Here is a 24,088-nt window from a genome sequence, read left to right as displayed (position 1 = left end):
TCCTGATGTACAAAAACGCTTCCCATATGTAGTTTGAGGCGGTGCTGCTTTGAATAATCTTGCAGGTGGTTGGTTTGATATTGAAAGCAGAGACAGGACTGGAGGGGCGAGAGGAACAGAGAGGAACCATTTAGTAGTCGGATAAGCCCGGATGATTTAGCCATGAAACCTACAACGGACTATCCATCGGACATATAATGTTCGACGCTTGTGGTTGGACCGAATGATGAATTATTGATGGAATTCTCAGCTTCACCCAGGTACTTATACTACTCATCTGACGGCCACACGCCGAAGTGTATGTATTTCTGTTACGAAAGTGAATAATGAACTGAAACTTAATTAAAATGAGCTACACTCATGACCGAAACTGTTCTCAATTCTTAATCCTTTTATTTTCATTTGCGTTCAGCTGGATGATTTTCTTTGCATGGTTAGAATCATCTTTTTCACGGACCGTTCGCGTTTTATTGCACTGTCGGTGCACTTTTTAAGCGTTCTGCTGTCCATTGGATCGCCACCGGACTGGTTGAAAAAGCTCATCTTGCCATCGCTTACCGTTACCGTTAAGGTCGTGCTCGCAAGTTTTTCTTCTTCGGTGGTCGGATCCGCAATCAAGCGGCTAGAAGATGATAGATGATGTCTTATTTACCCTATCGAATCATACATAAGGTTCTCCGTGTTGGGCGTTGTCGTCATATATCTAACTTACCCAGCAACCATCACGAACGAGGTCGTTACAGGCACACAGTCAACCGTCAACGGCAAAAGCCTGGATGTGTCTGCTTCCGTTTCCTCTGTGTCACTATTGTATTGAATGGTGGGAAGATTTACTGCAAAATAAAATATATTATCAAACGATGGAGCAGTATTATGCAGCGCACTCGGCATCCGTGGTATCCCATTCTTCGTTACCTGTGTGGAAAGCGGCTACGAGTGCTATTATAGCAGCATCTAAGACGCATCCGTCATGATCCAGACATACTAAATCGCAGTACAAACACCATACCAGCTTTCCGGGCGAGATGCAAAGCTGCTGCAAATCGATGCAGCGGGCATTGCTGATCGCGTCCGCTACCGATTGGCTGTACACCTGAGCCTCATCGCACGGTGGCCCGGGACGGTACGACGGTGACGATACCGGTGACAGATCGACATTCGGTACGAGAAAGCCGTGCCCCGGTGCTAACGCATTCGGTGTGGCCAGTTCTGCTTTAATTCCGCACACTACCGTTGTGTTGCCCACTTTCACTATTGCGGATCCATCCGCGCTTTTGATCACATCGAAGCTAATAGCCAGTGGCCGCAGCTCTTCCAGTTCGCGCCCATCGGGACGAATGTTGTTTTCGAGGTAATCTTTGTAGTACTTCACAGGATGCAGCAATCTGTACAAAATAAGTGGCCCATACATTGAAACAGTATGAAGTGCGCAAATTGCAAGAGTGTATACCCACTTGAACGTTTTGAGATCCATCGTTTTGGGGGCCGCAGGGCAATCGTTTAGCGACAATGTTTACAAATGAATGTGCTGCAGCAGCGCGCCGCCACAAGACGAGGTTATGTAGAAACGTCATCCTGAACCGAAACGTACGTCAAACGACGTTGTTCTAAATACGCAATCATAACAATACAGCGGTTCTAATATAAAGTCTCGCCGCGCGGGCTAGTTTTTAGTAGGAATCGTAACCGGAAGTGGGAAGAATCAAGGGTACCGTGATGGTCCGGAGTAGTTTTTATTCTTTTTTATTTTTGTGCAGAGAACTGTCCACTCGCAAACTATACACTTAAAGTTTGCTACATATTTTGAATAACAACAGTCAAATGATAATACAGCCGCGATCTAAATGCCATTCGCGACATTTCCTTCCAAGACGATAGCTGCGTCAGCGGGCAACACAACCTCATCTCGTCCTACGATGGAACTGGAATGGTAAAAATGGAAATCCACTCGTTTAAGCTTGAAAGTAATTGGTGAGTCAAATTGTTCGAACAACCTTACCCATCTATGTAGTCGGTTTGCATCGACGAGGTAATCACCTCAAAGGCGGATGGAAGTCCTTGAAACACCGACGACAGTTTAACGGTTTCGGTGGTTTTGTTGAAGTTAAGCACGGCAATAATTGTGCTCGCTCCTTCCAGGTGCCGTTTAATCACGATTATGTTATCGCCTACCAACTGCATTTCCATCGTTCCTTCGCGCAGTGTGCGCTGTTTGCGGAGCCGAACGAGAGCTTTGAATATTTTCACGTGGGAGCGTGGCGCAGCTTTCTGCGCTTTGTAGTTGAGGGTTTTGTAGTTGGACGCGACCGGTAGCCAGGTGGTGCGGTTGGTTGAGAAACCGGCACTAACCGAATCGTCCCACTGGAACGGTGTTCGCACCGGGTCGCGGCTGTACAGCAGATAGTCCTTGGGGTTAGAATTGCAGGCTGCCGGATCGATGGTGTCCTTCCAGGAGATGAAGACATCCTCCATCGCTAGCTCGTCGCCATTGTACGTGACAGCAACTCCCGGCAGCACGTTCAGCGCTATCTGGTAAAGATCTGCCCGTGCAACACCCAGGCGCGACGAGACTCGTTTGTTGTCGTGATTGCCAAGCTAAACAGATCAAAATAAGAGGGAAAAAACGGTATGAGAAAGGCAGAATCGTGCGGTGCCCGGGTCCATCGGGTGTACATACCACCCAGTTGGAAAATCTATTCTCTGGCACCACGTCCAGCCAACGCTTGATGTTGTCGTAAAACTGTTGTCCCGTCGTATCCTTGAACGTATTGCTAAGGACCTCGAAGTTGAACGGAATGTGTGCTCCTTCCGAAACTTCATTACCAAATAGCCGGATAATGTTCAGTAGAGGCGTGTAAGCCTCCGCCATCAGGACGATATCCTCGGATTGTGTCTGTTGCTTGAAGTCATCCACCACCTTTCTCCACTGGTACATCATGTCGAACGTTTCATCTAGATTCTGTGTGTGCTGGTGAACCAAGTACGTCGGATTGTCTGGGTCGTCCGTTTCGCCGCTTTTCTCCTCGTCCGGATACACGCCATTAACGGGCAGCGATTCAAAAAGATACGGCACGGCATCGATGCGGAATCCATGGACGCCTTTGCCAAGCCAGAACGTCATCACATCTTTCATTTCTTGTACTAGCGCGGGATTGCGATAGTTCAGATCGGGCTGCTTAACCAGGAACTGGTGGAGATAGTACTCCTTCCGCACGTCGTTCCACTCCCAGGCTGAACCACGGAAGACACTCACCCAGTTCGAAGGAGGCACGCGCGTCCCGTTAGCCAGCGTCTTACCCGGGTGCCACACATAGTAATCGCTGTAGGTGGGATCCTTCTGGACGGACTTTAGAAACCACTCACTTTCATCGCTGCTGTGGTTCGGAACAAAGTCCAGGATTAGCTTGAGCCCCTCTGCATTACAAGCGGTCGCCAGCGCTTCCAGGTCAGCAATTGTTCCAAACTCCGAATGAATGTCGCGGAAATCGGCAATATCGTAGCCAAAGTCGGCCATCGGTGACTTGAAGATCGGCGACAGCCATATTGCATCGATGCCGAGCTCGCGTCGCAGGTACGGAACTTTTTCCATTATGCCGCGCAAATCTCCGACTCCATCGCCGTCACTGTCTTTGAACGATCGTGGATAGATCTGATAAAAGTTGGCATGCTGCCACCAGTGTTCGTCGGCCAGCAGCGATGGCACGATCAAAAGCACACCTAGAAGAATCACCGTGGACCACATTGTCACGACCACGCGCTGCGTTGGGCGGGGGAACAACTATGCTTCCCGGCCATACGGCAGCTGCTATTTTTATAGGCGTTTTACATTCGTTCCCTTCGCGCTCGCCCTGAAGCCACCGGTAGTTGATCTTTTTGATGATGATGAGTATTTGCTGTTTGATGCACAAACTAAACAATGCCTATGCAAGCCGGCATGCGAGATAGAAATGAATCGCTAAACGCGATGACTTGAACGATGTTTGCTGATTGATAAGACACAATCACACAGAGTTCGGTGTTGTTTTTCCGGACACTCACGAGGCGACAAATTGATCATTTTTTATACCTACTAACGGCATTGAAGGGGTCACCGGGGGTGGCATTGTTTCTTGACTTCAATGGTTGCACTTGCCACCTAAAGTGCAGTACAGTGAGTGATTTGATTTTGTATTCTTTAAACTCAATGCTATCAAAGAGCTACAAATTATTATATCGTTTCGAATATATCATTTTTATTATGAAAGTTTCCAAAAGATAACAAATTCTTGTTTGTTTCGAACACTTCTACCTCCTTTATACTGCATAACCTTCATACATTTCTCGAGATTCCGATAACATCTACTTCCATCTAATGACGAACAATGAGAACCCTTAAAGGTTTTTCTGCTATGAAAAGGCTTTAGCTAGCCATTCACCATAACACATAACATGGTTAAGAATGAATAATATCGCATACAAATAAACGATATTTGGATTTAAGCCGGTTATTTATATTAATGGTGGTACAGTCGTCAACGACAACGACTTTAACAACATGCCCGTCATGGATCAAACCCCGAATGGATCGTGCCCCCTCCCCTCCCCCATTCCCGTAGGTCCTTGACTTGACTATCCTGCGATGATGTGTACAGATCAGTAAGTCACTGAAAGCCATACCCAGGAGTGTGGTACAGGCAGGCGGAAGAGATAAGATGTATGGTCTGTGACAATCCGGCCAATGGACCATTCAAACTCAAACTAATTTCCTTTGATGCCGTACATGTTAGCGGGATCATACATTTCTCAAAGCTTATATAGGTTTTATAGTATTTCAAAACATATGATAAAATACAATTACATATTTTGAAGGATCTTCCTTTTTTATTGTTTCACTGCTACACTTTTAAGCGAATTTTGTGCTTACGCCTTAAACAATTGCACACCCACCAACATACAAACAGCACCGATCAATACATAAAGCTGCTGCGCCAATCGAATTGCATGGTTAGCCAAAACTACGGCTTCGTAAGGCTGTAAAAGAATGTTGTTTGTTGCGACCGATTCTCTAAAAAATAAACGATAGATGTAGTGCAGGTCAAAGAAATTTGGCGAGGTTTGGCTTACCCGGTGATATGATTTGACGATACGCTTACCACGCGAAACACAAGCTCGTTCGGTAAACTGTTGTCCAGTTTTGTAGCGTCAATTATTTCGCTCTTGGAGCCAATGTTTGCCAGCACGACATATGTTCGTTTGTCGTTGGGGAAAGAACGCAGTATAGCGTACACATTTTCGCCAAGTACCAGTGACTTAAACGAGCCCCAGATAAGCGTGTTTGTGCCGCGTAAGTTCATCAGCTCCTTGAACACCTTTATATGACTGTTTTGGGCTGATTCTTGTTGTGTTTTTACGTTCACCAGCGGATAATCGGTAGCTAGCGGAAGCCACGGTTTTACAGAAGCGTTCGTAAAACCTGCGTTTGCAGTAGAATCCCACTGGAACGGTGTTCTGGCTGGGTCGCGTGTACCTTCCTGATACGTCTCTTCGGTCAGCTGGCATGCAGCAGGATCTTGAGTGTCCGCCCACGAGATATCAACGTCATGCATTCCAATTTCTTCTCCCTGGTAAGTGACCGTTATGCCGGGTAAGGTGAGCTCGATCATAGCCATTATGTCTACCATATGATCTCCACCCATTCGTGACGAAACACGACGTTTGTCGTGATTACCAAGCTGGTAGGAAACGAGGAAACGGTTTTTTTTAATTATCTGGTCAGGTTACAACAAACCAGTAGGAAGAAATCCACTACTTACCACCCAGTTGGGCGTGTGGCCAGGAGGAATGATATCCAGCCACGAGTTAATAACCGTCTGAAAATCGGATGCTTTAGAATTTTGATCCAGCCGCATGATTAACTGGAAGTTGAACGGCATTTGCGATCCTTGCCGGTTATTACTGTCGTTGAAGTACGTTTTTACAACATCCAACGAGGACCATGCCTCGGTCATGAGCACTTTGGTGGTGGTATTGTGCTCTTGTTTGTACTGATCCATCAATTCCCGCCATTGATACACCATGTCAACGGTTTCCGGTTGATCGAGCGTATAAATGTGGGTAAGGTAGTTCTGACTTAACGGATCGGTGGAATGACCGCTAACAGGTTCGTCCGGGAAACCCACCGTCTCGAACAGCCACGGGACCGCATCAATTCGGAAGCCGTCGACGCCCTGGTCCAACCAGAAGCGCAACACATCCTTCATAGCCTGCACCACGGCCGGGTTGCGGTAGTTCAGATCGGGCTGCTTCTTGTGAAACTGGTGCAGATAAAATTGCTTTCTCTCGTCATTCCATTCCCACGCCGAGCCGTACCATGCTGCAACCTTTTTAAAGCAGAAAGCAGAGTTTTGTAAATCAAAAGAACGACTTCGATACGGCATCAAGCGGCAAAGCGAAGCTTTTTTTCTTATTCTTTCTTTCTTACCCAGTTGTTTGGAGGGTCGCGTTCCGTGCCCGGTTTGGGATCCTGCCACACGTAATAGTCTTCGTACCCACTTACTCGCTGAACGCTTTTCTTGAACCACTCATGCTCGTCGCTCGAATGGTTAGGCACGAAGTCGAGGATGATGCGTAATTGCAGTTTTTTCGCTTCTTCCACCAGCTGCTTAAAGTCAGCCAACGTTCCAAAGCTCGGATGAATGTCCATAAAGTTGGAGATATCATACCCAAAGTCGGCCATCGGTGAAGGGTAGATCGGGGAAAGCCAAAATGCAGTCATACCGAGTGACTTCAGATACGGTAACCGACTTTTGATGCCATTAAGATCGCCTATTCCATCGCCGTTACTATCTTGAAACGATCGCGGATAGATTTGATAGAAGCTCGCACTTTCCCACCAATCCTTCTGGGCAGTCACAGTAGACCAGCCCAACAGTAGTAAAGCTAGCCAGTAGTAGAGGGCCATACTGGCACACAGTTCAGACGTAGTTAGGTGCACACAATTCAACAAACTGCTGTCGGTGTTTCAAAACCATAGTTGTATATATAGGTACACCTACTACCGTTATCGAGCGGATCTTATAATCGCGGAAAGCGTTGATTACTAGTTTCCTATTTGCAAACCTCTCGACAATGGCTCTCGAGGGGACACAGAATCACACGGCCGTGTTCGCATGTAGTATTTTCCCTTTTCGATTATTCCTATTGGACATTGAAGGTAAGAAAGGTTTCAAAACACCTCTTCCAGCATGTCAGTCCGCGTGCGTATAAGGCATTAGTGCGTCTTGATACACAAACACACTCATCGCGTTGCATTTGGGGTACAAAGCATACAATCGCATCACGATCGCTTTCCATGCTTTGTGTACGACGGGAAAGACGAGTGAGCAGCGTGAGCAGCGAGCTGCACTCGTTATGCGGTTCTAAAAATAGCTAACCACATGATTCGGGTAATAATCTTATCTCCCTTCGGGCACACATAATACGGGTGCTGCTAAGAAATGTGATCGTGTTCTCTCTTCAGTCTGTCTCGGCACTCGGCTGCGGTGCGATGAGAAATAAACTGTCTGCCGTATATAGTGTTTTGTTTGTGTGTTGGCTAGGTTTAGGAAACTTCCTAGCCCGAAGTGCACAACATGATAAAAGAAATGATAACGGGTGGTGGAAATCAGCTGTATTCTATCAAATCTATCCGCGATCGTTCATGGATAGCAATGGTGATGGTATAGGCGATTTGTGTGGCATCACGTCACGGTTAGGTTATTTGGATCTTCACAACATAACCGGGTTCTGGCTATCACCAATATTCGCATCGCCGATGGCTGATTTTGGTTACGACATATCGGATTACTACAAAATTCAACCAGAGTATGGCACCATGGCTGATTTCGACGCAATGTTAAAGAAGGCTAACGATTTGAATATGGAGATAATTTTGGACTTCGTGCCCAATCACACCAGCGATGAGCACGAATGGTTTAAAAAATCCGAGCTGAGAGTGCCCGGTTTTGAAGATTTTTACATCTGGCATCCTGGACGACCGAATCCAAACGATACCAACGGTCAACCCCTCGCACCGTGCAACTGGGTTAGCTTTTTCCGCGGCAGTGCCTGGCAGTGGAGCAAGACACGCAAGGAGTATTACCTGCATCAATTCTCGGTGAAGCAACCGGATCTAAACTACCGCAATCCAGCCGTGGTGGAAGCAATGAAAGACGTAATGCGATTTTGGCTGGGACGCGGCGTAGCAGGGTTTCGCATTGATGCGGTGCCGACCTTGTTCGAAGTAGCGCCTGATGCCGATGGCCAGTACCCGGATGAGCCGCTGAGTGGAAACACCAATGACCCGGACGACCCTGGCTATCTGGTGCACATCTATACACAGGATCGAAACGAAACGCTTGATATGGTTTATCAGTGGCGTGCCGTTCTGGACGAGTTCCAGCAGCAATACGGCGTACGGGAACGTATTATTATGGCGGAAACATACTCGCCTATTGATATCGTTATGAAATATTACGGCAATGAAACCGTGCCTGGAGCACAAATTCCGTTCAATTTTCATTTCATAACCGATCTCAATAAAGATTCTACGGCACAGGATTTTCTGAATACTATCAACTACTGGATCGACCATATGCCTCCGATGGACTCTGTCGTTCCAAATTGGGTGGTAGGTCTAATAGCATGTACGAAGCATGTATTACATTTAATCTCGAATGCAACTTGTATCCATTTTAGCTTGGAAACCACGATCAACACCGTGTAGCTAGTCGATTTGGCGAAGATATGATAGATTCCATGAATATGATTATGCTTTCGCTGCCGGGTGTTGCCGTTACTTACAATGTACGCATTAACAGATATGTGCCATCAGCTCGAAACCAAAGCATCTAAAACTGCATATACTTTTAGGGTGAAGAGATAGGTATGGACGACGTATGGATATCGTACAATGACACTGTAGATCCAGCGGCTTGTAATGCGGGCCCAGATCGTTACCAGTATACTACACGCGATCCGGAGCGGACACCTTTCCAGTGGGATTCGTCTAAGAATGCTGGCTTCTCGAAAGCAAACCATACATGGCTCCCAGTTTCACCGAACTACACACTAGTGAATGTAGAAAAGCAGCTTGTAGAATATGAACATAGCCACCTTCACGTTTATCGTAGTTTGGTTAGAATGAAGCAGATAGTTTCATATATTCCGCATACCTTAGCCACATTTGTGCAAGAGAATGTACTAATCATCTTGCGGCAGGCCAATATAGGTGGTACGTTAAGCTCTGTCTACACAATTGCAAACATTGGAAATCAGCAGCCAACAATCAATCTGACTCTGTATGAACCGTCCCTGAAAGTAGGCTTGCTTGCGATTTTGAGTGTCAATTCTGTTCATGAGAAAAATGAACCAGTGCTAATGGATAGCATAGTTGTGGGACCGAAGGAATCGTTCGTTCTAGTGGCATACCATATTCAGCCGGAAGTTGTACAAATCTAGTAAATGGCGCATTGTTTTAAACAGTACACTGTATTGGCATACCTTTACTCTTTCGGATTATCATTCATTTAGACTAGACTCGTTCATTTTGAATCGCTGATATATATATATATTTTTTATTCGCGCATTTCATTACATAGGTTAGTAATGAGAAAAATAAAGAAACGGCACCACGTGTACCGTCTTTCCTCGAAACGTCGAATAAATAATGTGAATAAGTAAAGTAAAAAGACACTCATGATTTAATATCCCAAAAGCTGCCCTTTGGTTAGCAGGCTGAGGCGCGTGTGTCTTCTTGGGAGGGAGTTAAGCCAATCATTTCGATACTGACTTTCCTGGACCTTTCGAATGAGAAAATAAGTGAATTGTATGAAAAACAAAATCAAAACAAAATAATAAAACGATGTTGAAAGAAACAATGAAAGAACAGAGAGCGTCATTGACACTCAACGGAATGAAATGGATGCTTTCGGTAGCAGGCCGTAAGACCATTGTAAAGCAACAAGAAATCATCTATAACTGACCATAAAAATAGCCCTTTAAGTTGACTTAGGTAAAATTTTTAAACCACGACTTACCGGAACCTTTAAGGCTCTTCGATTTGGCTGGTTTTTTACGCAGATCTAGCCCACCAACGATATCCCGGCATGTGTCTGTAGCCATTGCTTCGTCGGACTCTACTGCTTGAGTTTTTATCGCTTTTTTCAAATTGGCAATCTGAAACAGAAAGTATGGTAATTTACTTTTCGAACGTATCTTTCCATCACTCCCCCCAAACGCACCTCTTGATCGATCGATTCCTTGTGCTTTATACGTTTCTGCTTTTCAGTGTTGGCTCGATTAATTTGGGTCTCAAGACAGAGCAGAATGGTTTCGCACGAATCACTCCATTCTTGCAGGGTGGAGGCAATTTCCTTCACATCACCCTTGCGGATGTCTCGTCCAATGGCGTAATCTACTTCCAGCTGCTTATTTTTCTGGTCCAGCTTGCCATGAATCACATCGGCGTAAATTGCTTCGATGATTAGATCCTCCAGCACACGTACATTTTTAATGTCCAGCTCATCGAGCAGCTCGTTGTACGGAATGCATTTGCTTTTAATCGCCAAAGATACCACCGTTAGGTGTTGCAGCTTCTTTTGCATTGCCGGGGAAAGCTGTATAAGTTTCGTCTGATTCTCTAGATACTGACGATATGTTCCATAGGCAAACAGATTCAGTGTGTTGTAGTAGTTAGCGTGTGGACCATTTTGTAGCTAAAAGGCAATCATCAGGTACAGTAGTAAAATAAATCAACAAACACAATCCTCCTTCCATTATTGCTTACCTCTTCAATGTTGGGCATGGCCAACAGTTCTCCAAAAACGTGAACTCCCGGTGCTTCCAGTACCTGTTTGATCAATTCCGTACAGGCCGCACCTTTGGCTCCTTTAGCGAGCAAAACGTATTGCTCTATTGGATTGTGCGCTGAGTACTGCTGACGGGCCGGAGAGTCGGTTTCAAAATTCGATAATTCCGGAGTCATGGTGCTAGTTGTACTTTTTCTTCCAAACGACCTGTTATATTTGTTACTCCGCGAGAAAATGGTTTGGAAACATCGATTGACATTTACGAGCTGCAGATACAGTCTGTTCCCGAGATACGCGATTCTCGACTTACGCGGATTCAGAGATACAGGCGGTCCCCGAGATACACGGTACCTCTTATACGCGGATTCGGAGATACGCGGTTTTCTAAATTTGACAATTCTTTGAGCAAATTGTACTGATTTGACACATCAATTGCAAATTGCCAAATAATTTCCGTTTTGATCGAATGTTAAAAACTATTTCAAAAGGTTTAAAACAGTTATATTCAGTCAGAATCATATCAAATAATTCATAAAGTGACTAAAACCGCCCCCTTCTTGCAAAATTACACGAAAATTTGTGATATTTTAGCTGGAAATCACGAGATTCGACTTACGCGGAAATTCGAGATACGCGGTATTTTGCGGCCGTTTTCGGTCCCCATTAACCGTGTATCTCGGGGACCGCCTGTACGCGGTTTTCAAAATTTTATAGATCAAGTGTCAAATCAGAACAATTTGCTCCCAATGCAGTATAAATTGCATTTTTGTTAATAAATTTAATCCACTTGCAAGCGAAAAATATCATAATGTTCTACACAAATCGTATAAAATAAATGATAAAGTGTATAAAAGTATTAAATTGAATAAAAAATACCGAGTTTGGTCTAAAACTGCGAAATTAGACTTACGCGGATTTCTCGGGAACGCACAAAGCGCGTAACTCGGGAGCAGACTGTATGATATTCGTTTATATTAGCTAATTTAAATTTGGAAATAATAAAACTGTGGCATTCACTGGTAAAATATACACATTTTTATAAAATACCTCAGAAATAAGCACTTTGATTTAGCAACTGTAATATGTAATATTTTCATTTATTTTACGATGAACTTTGCCAGATAATGATGTGGGCAAGTTTTGCAATACACGGTGTAGATCAGATCAGCGGAACGGAAACGTCAAAATGGCAACGCCACAGAAATAAACAAACAAGTGCGGCAACGAGATTGCCACAAGCAATCGCGAAATAGCACATTTAAAACAAAGTTAATTCCTCGCAATCGAATTAAAATAAGTACCAAATAGCGTCTTAAAACATTAGACACCATTTTTATACAATTAACAAACAAAGATCGGTCTGGTTTGTGGTGTCAAGTTTGGAAACCAAATAACCGGTCATCATAACCTCAAGTTTGGCAGGCACGCGCGCTTCACATTGGCAACAGAATGTCGGGAATATTGTTCGAAGATATTTTCAATGTGAAAGACATGGACCCAGAAGGGAAAAAGTTTGATCGAGTTAGCCGGCTTCACTGTGAATCCGAATCGTTCAAAATGGATCTCATATTGGACATCAACTCGTGGCTTTACCCTCTGGAACTGGGAGACAAATTTCGTCTCGTTCTGGCAACGACTCTGCACGAAGATGGAACAGCAGGTAAGTGGGTTGGAAGGGGATACGTACAACTACAGAAAATATTGTTGTAGAAGGTCTTACCTACCATTGTATTTGAACATCGTTTCTTTCACAGCCAGCATGGAGTACAACGCTGCAGAAATAGAAGGATCGCGTGCCGACAGTTTCGAGTACGTAATGTTCGGCAAAGTTTACAGGATTGAAGGTGACGATTCACAGACCGAGTCTTCCAATCGGCTGTCGGCGTACGTTTCGTTTGGTGGTCTGTTGATGCGATTGCAGGGAGATGCCAACAATCTACATGGATTTGAAATTGATCAACACATGTTTTTGCTAATGAAGAAGCTGGCGTTTTAGTTTGTATTCGTACCTGAGTACACTTAACAAGGAACAAACGTGAGTTGAGTTTATCTACTTTATTTTACCCCGGTTCATGATGATCACTATTGCTGGAATGCTTTTGAAAGTCGTATCCATAAAAAAATGTTTAGTGCAACACTTATTGTCATCACTAGAATCACCAGTGTCGTACAAATGAGACTGAAATTAATAATCAGAAATGCTATTAGGCGTGTGCATTTGATTTTTCGTGATTTCAAAAACTTACCACAACCAAGAAGTATGTTGGATTTCGGAAATTTGGGATGAATCCATTGGTAGAGGAGCCACGGTTATTTCATGCATGCAAAGCATACTGAGGATCAGATATCTGTTACCAAATCTGGGTACGTCAGTTGTGCTAGTTGTTAAGCGATCTCTGAACAGAGATATACAAGAAACATGAAACTCAGCAAAATTAGACGATTACATGTTAAATAGAAATTTTATTCAATTAATATCGCAAAAATTCTTCATAAAAAGCTTCCTTTGAATCGCGGATTTAATAAATTAGCAATCTGCTGAGATTAATACCAGATCTCTGTTTGTGATTGTAGGCCCACCTTCGAGGTAGGCGCGTTACATGCTTCGTTTTATACGGAATAGTATTATGTAGGTGTTTGTATAGATGGGAGCAAATATCTGTATGCGTAATAGCTGGCACGTTTTTGGTAGTGAGGTGGTGTTCCATTTTCAGGTAGCATCTTCTATGTTGTGTGTTGTAACATTTGCAAACACGCTCAATTGTCGCTTAACTTTTTAAAGCCATCTTTAATGGAATCCTTAATCTTCGATCCAGTGTCCTTTATTACATCGGAAGCGGACTCATCGACGTGAATAACTCCATAGTAAACGGCTACGGCAATGGCGATAGCGAAAAGAATGCAACTGAAATGAGAAGTGGTTTACAAACGCAATTTATAATTCTATATTTTTGCTATTACTGCATGCATCTTTGTGATAGTGTGGTGATTCATGATTCGCGTAACTCCGTAGTCTACTCCGTAGTCTGTGTTTCTTTGTTGGCTGTTTGTTGTCGTTGTGTGGGTTTGAGATCGTAGGAAATAACATACAGTGTGCCTCAATCGGAAAACTATACAAATCTAGTTTGAATTATTTTGAACTAGACAAAACTTTATTGAATCGTACGGTTTTCCAATTGAGGCACTGTATCAGTGTTACCGTGTGAGAAGCGTAACATATTCTGACTCCGCTGGGGAATTTCCTTTTCATACGTTTGTTTGCAATTAAAAGTTGAGTCTATTTTTCTATTTCATGGACACATTTCCCACGTTTTATTTGCACATGATGTAATTTGATTGTGCACAAAAACTCAATTAACTTTGTTCAACAAGAATAACCTTGAGTTGAAACGAGGGAGTGGGGAAAGAGCCGTTCAAAAGTGTACACTACACTCACGTTTTGCTTTCACAATATAAGATTTCAAGCGGAAGAGCAAAACATGCTTGTAAAAACGGAAATCATTTTTATGTTAGTAATCGACGGTAAACTTTCGGTAAACGACGGTAAAAGCCTTTTCCTCTGATTTATATGACATTGTTCTGGAATGAAGTTGCTCATTTGGATGATCGATGGCTATGGCGTACGAAAGGAAAGTACTGATTTCTATTCACTTGTTTGAAACCCGATACAACAACAAACTTGATTATTTACCAGACAATAATTGTTCCACAGTGACACATTTTTGCAACTCCTTTCCCTACGGCTTGCAAAACTTTTCGAAGAACCTTTAGAAAACACGTCTTGCGATCTCGACCAATGAGCCTTGTAATGAATGCCAATGTTTATGCGACCACGATCGCACTCAAACGTGTCTGATGCTTCACCACTACACAAGCAATTGGTATATGCCAGAACTAGTGTTGGGAAAACAAAGTTAAAATAAAGGAACGGAACGGAACTAAAGAATCGACCCAGAGCTAATACGACAAACGATAATCCGTGGGAGTGGGAGGGGGAGGGGGATGGTTGCGGTTGATGGTAAACAGATATAAAAAGACATTTCTTCAATTTGAAATCATACATGGCACCAAATCTAGATGTATCAAGCTAACTAGCATTATTCAAACTTCTCCTTTTTTGATGTAACAACAATTGTCGGTCGAAGCCTTCCTTTACCACTAAGGCTTGGCTATCAGTGACTTATTAATTACCATAATCGCAGGATAATCATTCCTATGTATGGGATCACGGTCCATTCGAGGCTTGAATCCGTGACGAGCATGTTGTTAAGACGTATGATTTGACAAGTGAATCACGAGACCGACTAATTATTTTAAACAAATTGTTGCTTCGAATCGAATGGCCAAATATTGGAATCATGTCAATCAATTCGAATCAATGAAAATATTATCGACTCCTCCAACCTTCAAGCTCCAATCTCTTCCAACCCCTTGTTAAATCCCCTTGTTAAGTATAACAGATATTCAAATTGCATCATAATACTAAATGCTGCACCATTTCCTGTTTCGCTTACCGCGATTTGTATAAACGATGAGCGACGAAGTGCGATAAATATTCTTGTGAGCATGTGAGAGAGCGAAAGCAACACAGATTGTGCCCCAACAGCCGGACCAAACCGGTTTTTAAAAAGAACGGAACGCACGAACAAAAGCACCTTACTAACAATATTGAAGCGGCAAAGAACGGAACGGAACGGAAAGAACGGGAAAAAACGAAATGAACGAAACGAACGAAAGGAACGAAATGAATGGAACGAAACGGAAGGAACATTTTGAAAGGAACGGAACGGAGGGAACGGAAAGGAAAGAAAGGAACTTTTTTACTAGGTTCGAACCGGAACGCCCAACACTAGTCGGAACGCTTGAAGCCATTATCGCACCTTTTTAATTCAATATACGGTATGGAAGAGGGTATGAGTAATTTTCACCCCAGCAACACCCTTGCCTATAATGCGGTTGCTGCGTGATATTTCCTCTTTACACAGTGATCGTAAAGCAAATCGAAAGAGAAAGAACTTTCTTTATAGCAAATGGTGTTCAAATATGATAATTTGTGAACTTGTATCCATAACATAGATGTATTTAACATGTATAGTTGTACATCTAGCTCAAAATAGTTATGGACATACCTGTCCTTGAACTATTAACCAGCCCACTGTCCAAATCAGTTAGCACGCAAGCAACGCGATATCCTTCACCACTTGCTCTACAGGTAGCCGGGGTTAAAAAAAGACCATTGAACCTTGATGACATCCTAAATCGAGGATAAGCTCCTTCCTTGTATGAGTGCGGTAGCTTGTTGAGTTGACTGAAAACTAAGGTCATGTTTTGTGGGACATTTGAAAGAAACCTAGCGTAAACTTCAATGTCTCTATTGGGCGTACTAAGCTCTCAGTGTGCAGTGTGAAAACGTATAACGACAAACAAATACATACTATTGGTTCAGTTGTTTTGAATGAATCATACAGAATGGCGAACCAACAGAATGTGAATTGTGTCAGTCACCGAATGGAAATAATAACGCAAGGACCGGAGATGGAATTTAAATTTGGTAAACTTACCACGACAATGAAGCGCCTTCGAATGAAGAGCGGAGCAGTGGTAATTGTTCCTGAGCAAATGTATGTATCGATCATGCTTGTTATGTTTCTCTGGGTGGCTCTGCAGCGATGAATAATACGTTTGCTGGTCGTACTGACCATTTCATGCATAGACGATTAAAGCACTTATGTTTTGTACGATTGCGTAGCTTAATTGTTGTAGGCCACTATCGTTGGCTTACAATGGTAGTTAACCCTTTTTTCGGGTGTGCATAGCGTATAGTTATGGAGAGATTCACAATGTGATGTAAAAACTTTAAAATTATGATGTACCCATAGAATATGGAAAGGAACTATTGGAACTTGTCCTTAATGCTATCTTTTATAGAATCGCCAGTTTTATGCACGAAGTCCGATACATTCGGAGCTGTATCGTCCACGTTCAGCAGTCCAAAGTAAATTCCTAATGCGACAGCTGCAGCGATCAGTATGAAGACGAACAGCAGCGATATGAACATGCTCATAGCGCATTGGCAGCAACTGTTAAAATAGAAAAGAAAATTAAATGTATCTTTTAATAAACCATTAAAATTATAATGCATGTACGTAATATGGTATATGGGTTTCAAATTTGACCGAGTTGAGACATGCATTTGGGAATAGAAAGCAATGATTTGATTTCGCTTCGCTTATGAGCTCCGCGATAAGAAGGTTCATATTCCTATTGTCATGGGAGCTTTAGTCTGTTTTATAGAAAACGCAAAGTAATAAATTAAGGGAAAAGCTATAATAAAGACGCCAATTTTTGAGTATGGATAGATGCTGCGCAACAAATGTGTGTGAAATGTGAGTATCTATTTCTTACCAGCAGACACATGTTCCAGCGATGCATTTGCACATTTTGTATGCGGAATTGTTTTGGCACTGTTGTTTAAGGGGAAATAATTTAAACTTTATCAACAATAATGTTTACAAGGTTATGAAAATGGAGCCTATTGGTGTAGCAGCCTTCGTGAAAAATAAACATGGACAGAATTACGATTGACAGACGGTAGCTGCAACCATCTGTCAAACAAGTAACGGTGCTAGCTCAAGCGAAGCATTATAATGTTAGCTAATACAACAACCTATGCAACAATCGCTCGCCCCTCATCGCACCGTTTGAAACAAAGTGTATGAATATCAGGTGGTCTCATAGCCTGTTTTTTATAGCAAAAGTTGAACGTCACTTTTTGACAGCATGGGTGAAAACATTTCCCCAAACAAGCTTTCTGACGACTTGCCTTACACACAAACAATCTTAGAATCTTCGTTATTTGCACTGAAATACCTTAAAAAGCACTCAAAATATATGTTACTGTAAGCTAAACCAAATCTGAACTAATTAAAATCCATTTTTGGATCAAAATAATGCCGTCGATGAGGACACCAATGTGTACTACGTATGTGTTGCTAAGAACAAAGCGAACGGTTCCTATGGAAATTCACTTCACCCATTCTGTCAAAAGGAGATTTTTTTTTATTTCGAAATTAGTTGTCAATTTGTATGGGACGAGACCACCTGATATTCATACACTTTGGTTTGAAAGGCCTTTTAATTGGCTGCGTATGTGTGAGTAATATTTTAAGAACAGTGTAATGTGTGTATGTGTGTGTTGTGAAGCAGCATACATCGGTGTATTTATACCATACACTAACACATCTATTTAAAGGGGCGGGAATGCAAACAAATGTATGTCTGCAGCACGTTTCGTTTCTTTCAAAACATTTTTCTTTGCGGGGTTTTCGCACTTTTAATATCATCCTAATTTCCGAAAAGTTTGATGGTATAATATCTCACGTATGATATATGTACATGTATGCTGTTCAAATTCAACATCACTCGGATAATGTCCGGTCGTTCGCATTCCTTGCATACATGTACCGTGCGAATAGGCAAAGCACACGTGACCGATTATTTGCCGTCTAAAATGTTTTGAAGAGTGATAGTGCGTGCTCAATTATCTGTTAAAAAAGCTTGTGTGAAGCACATTTGATTAGACAGGCGAAATTTAACTAAAACAAACCATTAAATGAAACGCACTAACACACATGAACGAAGTGGCGTCTGTGTTTCCTTGAACTCAGTGTGTATTATATAGAATTATTGCGAATTTTGATTTAAAATAACAATCAAAGTAATATATCTGATAATATATCTGAGTAGTTACGCATCAATTTGTGTAATGCAGGTGTTAAGTTTCATATTTACACGCATCACAAACTGTATCGAAATAAAGATCTCGTTTCACCCTTTCCGAAAAACTTACTTTCACTCCAGTTCGCCCTTTGGAAGTGGCTGAAATCGCGACGAGAAAAATAATTTGAATGAAATTCGCCATCCCACATCGGAAGCAAGTGCGCGCCGTTATCATCGTCACGAGCAAGGTATTGCCCCGACCGACAGCGACGGAAAGTCTTGAATCACCGCCAAGCGAAGCGAGAACGACAAGCAAGCAGCGTTTTACGCCGGCAGGGAGAGGCAGCACGAGACAAAGACGAACCACGCCGGTAATTGCCCATGCGCACGGGCTAAGCGTGGTTTGGCGGTGTGATGATCTTGAAAAAAAAAAAAACGTGCTACTGTTTCTTCGCAACAATAATGGACGGCTGCGAAGCGTGAGCTTTCTGAGCCGGAAAGGGAGTCACAATTCCTTTTGGGAACTGACCTCACATTGGTACCGCCAATATGCGAGACATTTTCTGCGACGCAATAAGGTTTTGTTGTGTGAATTGGCGAATGTTTCTTTTTGCTCAAATTTGATTGGCTTTGATTATCACAGAAATAGACCCATTTCATCCCCTCCTGAACTTGTCCAATGATTACTAGTTCACGTGCACATTGAAAGCTTGTAGCGCACACTTTCAAATCTCACCGCAAGATAGCTCAAACACTAGCGCACGGTACGCGCACACCTTCAAGTGAACCGACGGGCACATCAGCGCACAGCTGGCACCCCCCGAGATAACCTCATCATCACTTATCGCTCACGAAAGTTGCAAATCATCTTATTTTTCCGTCCCATTTTTATTCATATTCATATACTTGACATTCAATTGTACAACAATCATCAAATGCCATGTGTTTCGCTATCCTAACGAGATATTATTTGATAAAATAAACCGCATGGGACTGTCCTGTAGGATAACCGGAAAACGAATCAATTAACAAAATCCCATTCTGGATTTTAAATCTCATATGAACCGGTCCGAAGGAGGTGCATCTGAAGTGTGCTGATTTGTTTCATAAAGAAAAACCATAACGCTTAGTTGGTATGACTCCGAGAAACTTAGACTCCTTTGGACCCCTTTCGTCTTTTAAACCATACTACGGCGCACTAGCCGCAAACAGTAAATAAGCTCTCCGTAACATTTGATCCCCTGGATCGCTGAAATCGCCGCTAGGATCACCTGATAAGACATACTGTTTCGAAAGTGGTAGTAAGTTTCTTCCTCTGTTCGGTTATATCAAGGCCCAGTCCATCAAGATACAATATGACGTAGCTGTGTTAAAGAAGTGCAACACTTCAGTATTTTATTCAATTTCTTATTATCTATTGTTGGCATCTTCTAAGCTCCTAATACCTTATCACACCAGGTTTATCAAGAACGAATCTGCCATTAAAAAACATCTTGCTTGTAATCAGTATGGCTAACATCACTTGTCCAATCGCATCGTAGCGATCGATCGCTAATCTATCGGTGATCCAGTTTTTAAATGTAAAAGTGACAACGCTTTATGAAACCGTTGTCAGCAATCGCTCCAGGGACAGAGAAAGCTTCACTGTGTTCAGTTCTCCATCAAGTTGAGAATGGATTATATGCACTGTTATTTCTTTCCTCACAATGCGTCCGGAATGCTTCAACAAAAAATGCCACCGCCCTCGTTCTGGATGACGTACTCGCGGACGTACTGCACCTGATCCTTACTCAATCCCAGCAGATCGGCCTCATCTTCAAACTGCTTCAGTCCGGATACGCCGATGAGATATCCGTTCAATCGAGCCGCCACGTGTGACGTATGCAGCAAGTCCGGCGTGAGTCCGATGCCCTTGGCCAGATCGGTGTGGCCCTGCAGGCGGTACTTTTGATGGTAGCTGAATGAGGAACACAGAACGAATATGCCAAACATCGTGAGTATCTCGTGATTGCACAGAAGGCCAGTGTATGATGAGCAAGGGGAAGTGTTAGACGAATAGACGTGGTAGTGCGTTAAAATGCGGTTAATCTCTACCGTAGTGGTGGTGTTTTCGCGCTTTAAATGCGAACACAGCTTGTTTGATGTTGGTGAAGCCTTTCGCGCCGTCGCCATAGAAACTGAGCTGTGACAGTGAACTTGTGAGATCGACTTGCGGCACACGCCTCAAGTGTACGACCCTGAAAGTTGAACGATCTTTCGCGTTCGGCAAGAGATACTCACTTTTCGGCAGGATAGAATGGACCGGCTGGTGCAATTTCGGTGATGATCTGCTCCGGAGCACGCTTCACCTGCTCCTCTGCCCGGCTCGCTTCCGCAATTTGCCGTTGTTGCTCGTTATGATACAAAATCAGCGACATGTACTGGCGCTTCATGCGAGTGGTCAGACCGTACTCGTAGTTGTTCCAAAACAAATCCAGCAGATCGTTGTAACTGATCGTTTGAGGATCATAATCAATTTCGATGACTTCCGTGTGATCTCCCCTGTGGAAAACAAGACACAGCAAACACACGGGCGCAACCATTAGAGCTGTCGGTCTCATCGACGCACTATGCACAGGCAAGAAATACGTACATCTTCTTATAGGCCGGCGACTCGGTAGAGCCTCCCGCATAGCCTACACGTGTCCGCAGAACTCCCTTGGTGGCGCCAAAGAGCGAATCACATCCCCAAAAGCACCCCATTCCGAAGGTGGCCTTCTCAAAAGGCGTGTCGATCTGATGCAGCGGCTGTTGGGGGATATTTTCCAGCCTTCCAGCTTGATCGTGTGCGTGTTCCTAGAGGGGCAAAGCGTCAAAGGAAAGATTAAGCGTCGACCATCGATGCAGCAGACCTCAGTTCGTTTCTACTTACTGTAGCTACCATGTTGATGGTTTTGACCAAATTAGCAGCGATCGCTCGAATAAATAACGCGTGTATGATAGTGTTCTCACGCAGCTGTCTGAACGATTGTGACGATCGCTCGGCACAAGCAGTGATTTAGGTTTGATGCTGCGGTTTCTCGCGCGCCAGATTTATATACATCCCCCACCCCGCTCGGGGTGAAAACAAACCGGTCCGCTTGTAATACTCACACAACTAACTGGTTGGTGTACGAATACGGCCCGAGTCTATCGTATTCACAACATAACGAATGTATTGTGTACGCATATGCTAGCAGATCTGTATGAGTTGTCTATGAGTGTTTTAAAGCTACAACCAGAAATACTTTTTGTACGCGAAAAACTGGGTTACCTGCTTGGTTATTTTTATCATCTTGCCTGTATCTGCCTCTTGTCTGTAGAAGCTATCTAATTGAAAACTAAAAAAATGTAACTCTGGCTAGAAATATCGTTGAATGTTCGTGCACAATACATTCAACCTCATATAATAACGACAAGTTGTGTAGCTACATCGAATGCTTTATCGCGAAACGGACCAGTTAGTTGTGTGAGTATTACAAGCGGACCGGTTTGTTTTCACCCCGAGCGGGGTGGGGGATGTATATAAATCTGGCGCGCGAGAAACCGCAGCATCAAACCTAAATCACTGCTTGTGCCGAGCGATCGTCACAATCGTTCAGACAGCTGCGTGAGAACACTATCATACACGCGTTATTTATTCGAGCGATCGCTGCTAATTTGGTCAAAACCATCAACATGGTAGCTACAGTAAGTAGAAACGAACTGAGGTCTGCTGCATCGATGGTCGACGCTTAATCTTTCCTTTGACGCTTTGCCCCTCTAGGAACACGCACACGATCAAGCTGGAAGGCTGGAAAATATCCCCCAACAGCCGCTGCATCAGATCGACACGCCTTTTGAGAAGGCCACCTTCGGAATGGGGTGCTTTTGGGGATGTGATTCGCTCTTTGGCGCCACCAAGGGAGTTCTGCGGACACGTGTAGGCTATGCGGGAGGCTCTACCGAGTCGCCGGCCTATAAGAAGATGTACGTATTTCTTGCCTGTGCATAGTGCGTCGATGAGACCGACAGCTCTAATGGTTGCGCCCGTGTGTTTGCTGTGTCTTGTTTTCCACAGGGGAGATCACACGGAAGTCATCGAAATTGATTATGATCCTCAAACGATCAGTTACAACGATCTGCTGGATTTGTTTTGGAACAACCACGAGTACGGTCTGACCACTCGCATGAAGCGCCAGTACATGTCGCTGATTTTGTATCATAACGAGCAACAACGGCAAATTGCGGAAGCGAGCCGGGCAGAGGAGCAGGTGAAGCGTGCTCCGGAGCAGATCATCACCGAAATTGCACCAGCCGGTCCATTCTATCCTGCCGAAAAGTGAGTATCTCTTGCCGAACGCGAAAGATCGTTCAACTTTCAGGGTCGTACACTTGAGGCGTGTGCCGCAAGTCGATCTCACAAGTTCACTGTCACAGCTCAGTTTCTATGGCGACGGCGCGAAAGGCTTCACCAACATCAAACAAGCTGTGTTCGCATTTAAAGCGCGAAAACACCACCACTACGGTAGAGATTAACCGCATTTTAACGCACTACCACGTCTATTCGTCTAACACTTCCCCTTGCTCATCATACACTGGCCTTCTGTGCAATCACGAGATACTCACGATGTTTGGCATATTCGTTCTGTGTTCCTCATTCAGCTACCATCAAAAGTACCGCCTGCAGGGCCACACCGATCTGGCCAAGGGCATCGGACTCACGCCGGACTTGCTGCATACGTCACACGTGGCGGCTCGATTGAACGGATATCTCATCGGCGTATCCGGACTGAAGCAGTTTGAAGATGAGGCCGATCTGCTGGGATTGAGTAAGGATCAGGTGCAGTACGTCCGCGAGTACGTCATCCAGAACGAGGGCGGTGGCATTTTTTGTTGAAGCATTCCGGACGCATTGTGAGGAAAGAAATAACAGTGCATATAATCCATTCTCAACTTGATGGAGAACTGAACACAGTGAAGCTTTCTCTGTCCCTGGAGCGATTGCTGACAACGGTTTCATAAAGCGTTGTCACTTTTACATTTAAAAACTGGATCACCGATAGATTAGCGATCGATCGCTACGATGCGATTGGACAAGTGATGTTAGCCATACTGATTACAAGCAAGATGTTTTTTTAATGGCAGATTCGTTCTTGATAAACCTGGTGTGATAAGGTATTAGGAGCTTAGAAGATGCCAACAATAGATAATAAGAAATTGAATAAAATACTGAAGTGTTGCACTTCTTTAACACAGCTACGTCATATTGTATCTTGATGGACTGGGCCTTGATATAACCGAACAGAGGAAGAAACTTACTACCACTTTCGAAACAGTATGTCTTATCAGGTGATCCTAGCGGCGATTTCAGCGATCCAGGGGATCAAATGTTACGGAGAGCTTATTTACTGTTTGCGGCTAGTGCGCCGTAGTATGGTTTAAAAGACGAAAGGGGTCCAAAGGAGTCTAAGTTTCTCGGAGTCATACCAACTAAGCGTTATGGTTTTTCTTTATGAAACAAATCAGCACACTTCAGATGCACC

The 24,088-nt window shown here is 43.6% G+C and overlaps 7 protein-coding genes across 7 annotated transcripts; 2 read left to right on the top strand and 5 right to left on the bottom strand.

Moving 5' to 3' along the window:
* Positions 1 to 369: 369 nt before the first annotated feature.
* On the bottom strand, positions 370 to 1,600 carry LOC120900021 (exosome complex component RRP43-like). Its single transcript, XM_040306500.1, has 4 exons — positions 1,455 to 1,600; positions 916 to 1,385; positions 713 to 833; positions 370 to 622 (listed from the first exon to the last, which is right to left on the bottom strand). Exons 1-4 carry the CDS (start codon positions 1,472 to 1,474, stop codon positions 409 to 411), a joined length of 825 nt encoding a protein of 274 aa, XP_040162434.1. The 5' UTR covers positions 1,475 to 1,600; the 3' UTR covers positions 370 to 408.
* A 127-nt stretch (positions 1,601 to 1,727) lies between these two features.
* LOC120900020 (probable maltase) lies at positions 1,728 to 3,793 on the bottom strand. Its single transcript, XM_040306499.1, has 3 exons — positions 2,678 to 3,793; positions 2,000 to 2,595; positions 1,728 to 1,922 (listed from the first exon to the last, which is right to left on the bottom strand). The coding sequence occupies exons 1-3, from the start codon at positions 3,740 to 3,742 to the stop codon at positions 1,841 to 1,843; spliced, it is 1,743 nt and encodes a 580-aa protein (XP_040162433.1). The 5' UTR covers positions 3,743 to 3,793; the 3' UTR covers positions 1,728 to 1,840.
* A 1,040-nt stretch (positions 3,794 to 4,833) lies between these two features.
* LOC120901486 (maltase A3-like) lies at positions 4,834 to 7,001 on the bottom strand. The gene is made up of 4 exons (XM_040309467.1): positions 6,461 to 7,001; positions 5,793 to 6,359; positions 5,104 to 5,711; positions 4,834 to 5,044 (listed from the first exon to the last, which is right to left on the bottom strand). Exons 1-4 carry the CDS (start codon positions 6,938 to 6,940, stop codon positions 4,900 to 4,902), a joined length of 1,800 nt encoding a protein of 599 aa, XP_040165401.1. The 5' UTR covers positions 6,941 to 7,001; the 3' UTR covers positions 4,834 to 4,899.
* A 480-nt stretch (positions 7,002 to 7,481) lies between these two features.
* Positions 7,482 to 9,672, top strand: LOC120901485 (maltase A3-like). Its single transcript, XM_040309466.1, has 3 exons — positions 7,482 to 8,647; positions 8,716 to 8,823; positions 8,890 to 9,672. The coding sequence occupies exons 1-3, from the start codon at positions 7,526 to 7,528 to the stop codon at positions 9,475 to 9,477; spliced, it is 1,818 nt and encodes a 605-aa protein (XP_040165400.1). The 5' UTR covers positions 7,482 to 7,525; the 3' UTR covers positions 9,478 to 9,672.
* LOC120901487 (COP9 signalosome complex subunit 7) lies at positions 9,564 to 11,093 on the bottom strand. The gene is made up of 4 exons (XM_040309468.1): positions 10,805 to 11,093; positions 10,260 to 10,733; positions 10,056 to 10,194; positions 9,564 to 9,818 (listed from the first exon to the last, which is right to left on the bottom strand). Exons 1-4 carry the CDS (start codon positions 11,000 to 11,002, stop codon positions 9,793 to 9,795), a joined length of 837 nt encoding a protein of 278 aa, XP_040165402.1. The 5' UTR covers positions 11,003 to 11,093; the 3' UTR covers positions 9,564 to 9,792.
* Positions 11,094 to 19,906: 8,813 nt separating this feature from the next.
* On the bottom strand, positions 19,907 to 21,601 carry LOC120904602 (peptide methionine sulfoxide reductase-like). Its single transcript, XM_040314709.1, has 4 exons — positions 21,457 to 21,601; positions 21,178 to 21,380; positions 20,826 to 21,086; positions 19,907 to 20,502 (listed from the first exon to the last, which is right to left on the bottom strand). The coding sequence occupies exons 1-4, from the start codon at positions 21,466 to 21,468 to the stop codon at positions 20,268 to 20,270; spliced, it is 711 nt and encodes a 236-aa protein (XP_040170643.1). The 5' UTR covers positions 21,469 to 21,601; the 3' UTR covers positions 19,907 to 20,267.
* Positions 21,602 to 22,109: 508 nt separating this feature from the next.
* On the top strand, positions 22,110 to 23,804 carry LOC120904601 (peptide methionine sulfoxide reductase-like). The gene is made up of 4 exons (XM_040314708.1): positions 22,110 to 22,253; positions 22,330 to 22,532; positions 22,624 to 22,884; positions 23,208 to 23,804. Exons 1-4 carry the CDS (start codon positions 22,242 to 22,244, stop codon positions 23,440 to 23,442), a joined length of 711 nt encoding a protein of 236 aa, XP_040170642.1. The 5' UTR covers positions 22,110 to 22,241; the 3' UTR covers positions 23,443 to 23,804.
* Positions 23,805 to 24,088: the final 284 nt, after the last annotated feature.

Source organism: Anopheles arabiensis, chromosome 3, assembly GCF_016920715.1.
Source record: "Anopheles arabiensis isolate DONGOLA chromosome 3, AaraD3, whole genome shotgun sequence".
Lineage (NCBI taxonomy): Eukaryota > Metazoa > Arthropoda > Insecta > Diptera > Culicidae > Anopheles > Anopheles arabiensis.
The sequence above is the reverse complement of the archived record's forward strand: the minus strand, read 5'-3'. Positions and strand labels throughout refer to the sequence as shown.

Bases quoted from the DNA above. Each gene is read 5' to 3' on its own strand.
- LOC120904602 (XM_040314709.1), bottom strand. The intron at 21,087-21,177 runs GTACGTATTTCT...TGTTTTCCACAG, and splicing joins TCGCCGGCCTATAAGAAGAT to GGGAGATCACACGGAAGTCA. The intron at 20,503-20,825 runs GTGAGTATCTCT...TTCCTCATTCAG, and splicing joins CCATTCTATCCTGCCGAAAA to CTACCATCAAAAGTACCGCC.
- LOC120900020 (XM_040306499.1), bottom strand. From the start codon at position 3,742: ATGTGGTCCACGGTGATTCTTCTAGGTGTGCTTTTGATCGTGCCATCG. The intron at 2,596-2,677 runs GTATGTACACCC...TGATCTGTTTAG, and splicing joins ATAGATTTTCCAACTGGGTG to CTTGGCAATCACGACAACAA. The intron at 1,923-1,999 runs GTAAGGTTGTTC...TTACCATTCCAG, and splicing joins CAAACCGACTACATAGATGG to TTCCATCGTAGGACGAGATG.
- LOC120901485 (XM_040309466.1), top strand. From the start codon at position 7,526: ATGAGAAATAAACTGTCTGCCGTATATAGTGTTTTGTTTGTGTGTTGG. The intron at 8,648-8,715 runs GTAGGTCTAATA...TATCCATTTTAG, and splicing joins CTGTCGTTCCAAATTGGGTG to CTTGGAAACCACGATCAACA. The intron at 8,824-8,889 runs GTACGCATTAAC...ATATACTTTTAG, and splicing joins GTGTTGCCGTTACTTACAAT to GGTGAAGAGATAGGTATGGA.
- LOC120900021 (XM_040306500.1), bottom strand. From the start codon at position 1,474: ATGGATCTCAAAACGTTCAA. The intron at 1,386-1,454 runs GTGGGTATACAC...TATTTTGTACAG, and splicing joins ATGGATCTCAAAACGTTCAA to ATTGCTGCATCCTGTGAAGT. The intron at 623-712 runs GTAAGTTAGATA...ATCATCTTCTAG, and splicing joins TCGTTCGTGATGGTTGCTGG to CCGCTTGATTGCGGATCCGA.
- LOC120901486 (XM_040309467.1), bottom strand. From the start codon at position 6,940: ATGGCCCTCTACTACTGGCTAGCTTTACTACTGTTGGGCTGGTCTACT. The intron at 6,360-6,460 runs GTAAGAAAGAAA...TGCTTTAAAAAG, and splicing joins GCGACCCTCCAAACAACTGG to GTTGCAGCATGGTACGGCTC. The intron at 5,045-5,103 runs GTAAGCCAAACC...TTTATTTTTTAG, and splicing joins TCGTCAAATCATATCACCGG to AGAATCGGTCGCAACAAACA.
- LOC120904601 (XM_040314708.1), top strand. The intron at 22,533-22,623 runs GTACGTATTTCT...TGTTTTCCACAG, and splicing joins TCGCCGGCCTATAAGAAGAT to GGGAGATCACACGGAAGTCA. The intron at 22,885-23,207 runs GTGAGTATCTCT...TTCCTCATTCAG, and splicing joins CCATTCTATCCTGCCGAAAA to CTACCATCAAAAGTACCGCC.
- LOC120901487 (XM_040309468.1), bottom strand. From the start codon at position 11,002: ATGACTCCGGAATTATCGAATTTTGAAACCGACTCTCCGGCCCGTCAG. The intron at 10,734-10,804 runs GTAAGCAATAAT...ATTGCCTTTTAG, and splicing joins CCATGCCCAACATTGAAGAG to CTACAAAATGGTCCACACGC. The intron at 10,195-10,259 runs GTGCGTTTGGGG...TTTCTGTTTCAG, and splicing joins AGGAATCGATCGATCAAGAG to ATTGCCAATTTGAAAAAAGC.